Source organism: Magnolia sinica, chromosome 8, assembly GCF_029962835.1.
Source record: "Magnolia sinica isolate HGM2019 chromosome 8, MsV1, whole genome shotgun sequence".
NCBI lineage: Eukaryota > Viridiplantae > Streptophyta > Magnoliopsida > Magnoliales > Magnoliaceae > Magnolia > Magnolia sinica.
The window spans coordinates 7,550,222-7,554,086 of NC_080580.1; the positions used below are offsets into that span (position 1 = coordinate 7,550,222).

At 39.8% G+C, this 3,865-nt stretch overlaps 1 protein-coding gene across 1 annotated transcript; it reads left to right on the plus strand.

The window, feature by feature from the left end:
- Nucleotides 1–371: 371 nt before the first annotated feature.
- Nucleotides 372–1,041, plus strand: LOC131253851 (mannose-specific lectin-like). The gene has a single exon (XM_058254984.1). It carries the CDS (start codon nucleotides 398–400, stop codon nucleotides 911–913), a length of 516 nt encoding a protein of 171 aa, XP_058110967.1. The 5' UTR covers nucleotides 372–397; the 3' UTR covers nucleotides 914–1,041.
- Nucleotides 1,042–3,865: the final 2,824 nt, after the last annotated feature.

Genomic DNA, 3,865 nt, shown 5'->3' on the forward strand with positions numbered 1-3,865 from the left:
AGGTTGAACGCCCACCATTAAAAGTTTCTGAGAGCTCACAAAAGTTTAATTTGGATCAAGTTGTAGATTGTGTTTCCATTTCCTCAGGTCTCGGTGACCAAATCAACATTATGGCGTGTCCTAGGAAGGTTTCAGCACGTGTCATTGTCCCCGCCATTTCCTATTGTATGGTCCATTTGAGCTTAGGATCTATTTTAATTTTGGGGCCATGCCCCAAAATGAGCTGTCAAAATGAATAAGACAGCATATATTTATATATATAAAACAAAAACACAATGACACATCACCACGCCACCACGGTGGGTGGTGTAGGCAACACCACCTGATCCGTGACTCCGCGTCTCAATCTCTCTATAAATACACAGCCTACAATCTTATCCACCCAAGAACTGAAAACATGGCTACTATCCTCTCCACTAATCTTCTCAATCGCTTCTTAATCTCATCTTTCTTTCTCATTCTCCTTCTCAGCCCAGCCTGCAAGGCTGACAACGTCTTGTATACTGATAAAAGTCTCCATGCTAATGACTATCTGGAATATGGGAGCTATCAATTTAAAATGCAAGCAGATTGCAATCTGGTCTTATATGATAACGGCAGGGCCATTTGGGCATCCAACACCAGCGGGCAAGACAGGAATTGCTCTTGCACCATGCAAAGTGATAGGAATCTTGTGGTATATGCTCCTAACGGTCGTGTTATTTGGGCTAGTAATACTTGGACACGTCCTCGTGCCTCCTATGTTCTCATCCTTCAAAGTGATCGAAATGTGGTGATCTATGGTCCGGGCGTTTGGGCCCTTGGGACTAATATACCTGGGAGTGGTGCAATTCCAGTGGTCAGTTGGGCCAGCTCTGAGGACACTAATCATACCGCTGTGGTTGATGGATCTGGTACCATCATAGATATGTGAGAAGATCAATGCTTTGTGTTGAAATGCATATGTTTTCCTTTGGCCTAAGTTTTATATTTATCTATGTGTGTGATGATGGGTATGTATCGTTTGAAAATTTGAATGAATCTTAGTAATATATTAGAGTACTTTTGGGTTAATGTATTGTTAGCTGCTTTCCTCATTATAGTATATTATGTGTGTGATAATGTATATTATAGTACTTTTGGGTTAATGTATTGGTTACCCAGGCCTCCGCCTAATCTGCTCCCAACGCTGGCAACCTGGCCTACCCAATAAGTGGATTTTTCTGATTGTCAAGACAGTCTTTGTGCCCATGAATCACACTTGTAAAGGTTCTGGGCCACCATCAGGCCAAGCCCAAATGAACATGTCCATGGCCCAAATATTAGGCTGGCCGACTCATAAGATAAGAAGGTATAGCTCTCTTCCTTCTCTTTTAACCGTCCTTTTTTCTTATCACGTGGGCCTCACCGGATGAGGTGATCAGCCTGTAAAACTTGTACTGGCCAGGGCATGTTTGCCATGGGCATTTCTGATTAGTGGCTGAGATCTTGCGCGCATGTGCCTAGGCACTCGCACACCATTTTATTGGTGGATAGTTAATGGACCACCAATTAAAAAGCAGTCAAGATAGATATCGAGAAAGAGACATACATGACCAGCCTCTTTATTTACAAAAATATACCTTTGTTTCAGGGTGGCTAAGTTCAATGAACAGGTAGTTATGTGTTAGAGATTAGGAATGTTAAATCAATTTGAATTTGATCAGTTAAGAAAAAAGAGAGAAAAAATGAGCCAAACCTCTTCTTTGATTATATTAATTGAATATTTCAATTTTAACATAACATTTACGTTTAATATTTAATTGAATCTTTCTTTTATTCATTTTATTTATGACTATGAATATTATTAGCAAGAGAGTGAAGAACGAATAATCTCCCAAACAAAAAGAGTGATTGAGTCCGTCTTAGGCGAGTGAGTGAAAAGTGTGGCAAGAGAGCCAGTTCAACTCGCGAACGATCAGCAAGTGAAGGACCGATCCTTTAGCGTCAGTACGGTTGAGTTGTAATTGCACGTACATGTAAAGAACTCAGACGTGACAATAGTATGAATGATGACCATCCAGCAATTGTCATTTGATCAAGAAGGAAATCCAAAAGGAACTCGGGTTTTTGAAGCGGTCGCTCGAGAATTGAGACAGTTGAATTTCAGTAAAATGGTAGGATTGAGCTAATATATGCCTCGCATACAAATTTGAAAACGCCTATGCTCAACCATGACATTTTGATAGGGTTATTTGAGTAGACTGCAAGGTATGAGAAGGTAATGCAAAACAAACTTGCCACGTTAGTGAAATGCAAAGTGACATCACTATTAAGGGAAGCAAAGCCTTTATATTTATTTATTTTTTTATTGAAGATATTCTAGCCCAAAAATTGAGCTGATCTGCTCATAGGATCCAAACGGGCACATTTTATGATAGCAATGGGTCGCTGAAAAAGAAAAGCATGCACGTGGCTTCTAACGTTGAGACCAATTTGATGAGTGGACCATCCTGAGATTTGGATAAGGAAATGTAGACGGTGGGGTCCGTGTGCTGGATGGCTTGGATCACACATGCATGAGCCCCACCGTGTGCTGGATGGCTTGGATCACACATGCATGAGACGATCAAGTTAGCACCTGAGAAGACATGTAGGTGGGTTCCCTTCTACACGTACGATCGTGGGCTAACCTATTTTCTTTCGTAAACGTGGGGCTTGCCTGATGGGTGTGGTCCCACCTAACGAATGGCTCGGATCTTACACATGTTCTATTAGTATTATTAGCGTCCCTTACAAGTTCCATCTGCAGAGTCTCTTTTGAAGCAAGTACAGATACGCAACTGTTCACACTAGTGCACTTGTACATGACAGCACTTTGACAGGAAGTTAGGGCGATAACTAACAATGTCCCACCTTTGATCAGTCATCTTGATCATTGATATCATGGTCTGTACTGTCTATGCTGGGAATTTCTCCATAGTCTCCGAGATCATAAGTTGCCAACACTTTGACTAGTGGTCCACATATATATAGGGAAAAATTCAAAATTTTGATTGCCAGGATCTTCCAATCTGTAAACTTCAATGATAAAGATAATCAGTTCATTAAAAACTTCTTACTGTGGCCCATCTTGGGTAAAACTCAGTAGATGAACGGCTCTGATCATGATCTAGGCAGAACTGACTTGAGAAAGAGATGATGCTATTTAATCCAACAGTGGTGCGTGGCTCATTAATTCTCCACACAACTATTAATCCACATTCAAGGCTAGTAGATAAGAAATGTTGGTAGATTGAGTGAAAGAAAACTCGTTTCAACAGTGATGTCTTGGTATCGCTAACAGTGAAGTGTGAACTGACAGTAGGTGTACTAACAAGCTAACAAAAAAAAGAGTAGATAAGAAATGTTGCAGCTTCTCTCACCCATGTCGATTGCTCACAGAATAAATAAAAAAGAAGAAGAAATGTCCACGGAGTCAATGGACATGATCCGGCCATGCAATAGCCCTCCAACTATCAATCAGCTCTTCAATGCATGTTCATAGGTAGAAATTGTAAAAGAGAATACATTGTAGTGAACGCATGCTCTGATACCATTGAAAAGCTCTCCAAGTGACTACATTGCAGAAATTATAAATTATTTATTTCATTGAGAATAACATGACTTCAGATACGAGGCAGGAGAGATTTGTGATGATTTAGAGTGATTATAACATATATACATTTTAACAAATAATAAAATTTCATAATTTAAAAATTACCCTAATCTTATTACTATTATTATTATTATTTTATTTTATTTTATTTTATTTACACACGCACCCGCCACACACCCAAGCAGCCATAGTGAGATTTCACCACTTATGGGTTTCGAATCCAAGACCTTGTGTTGAAACTCCTCAGAG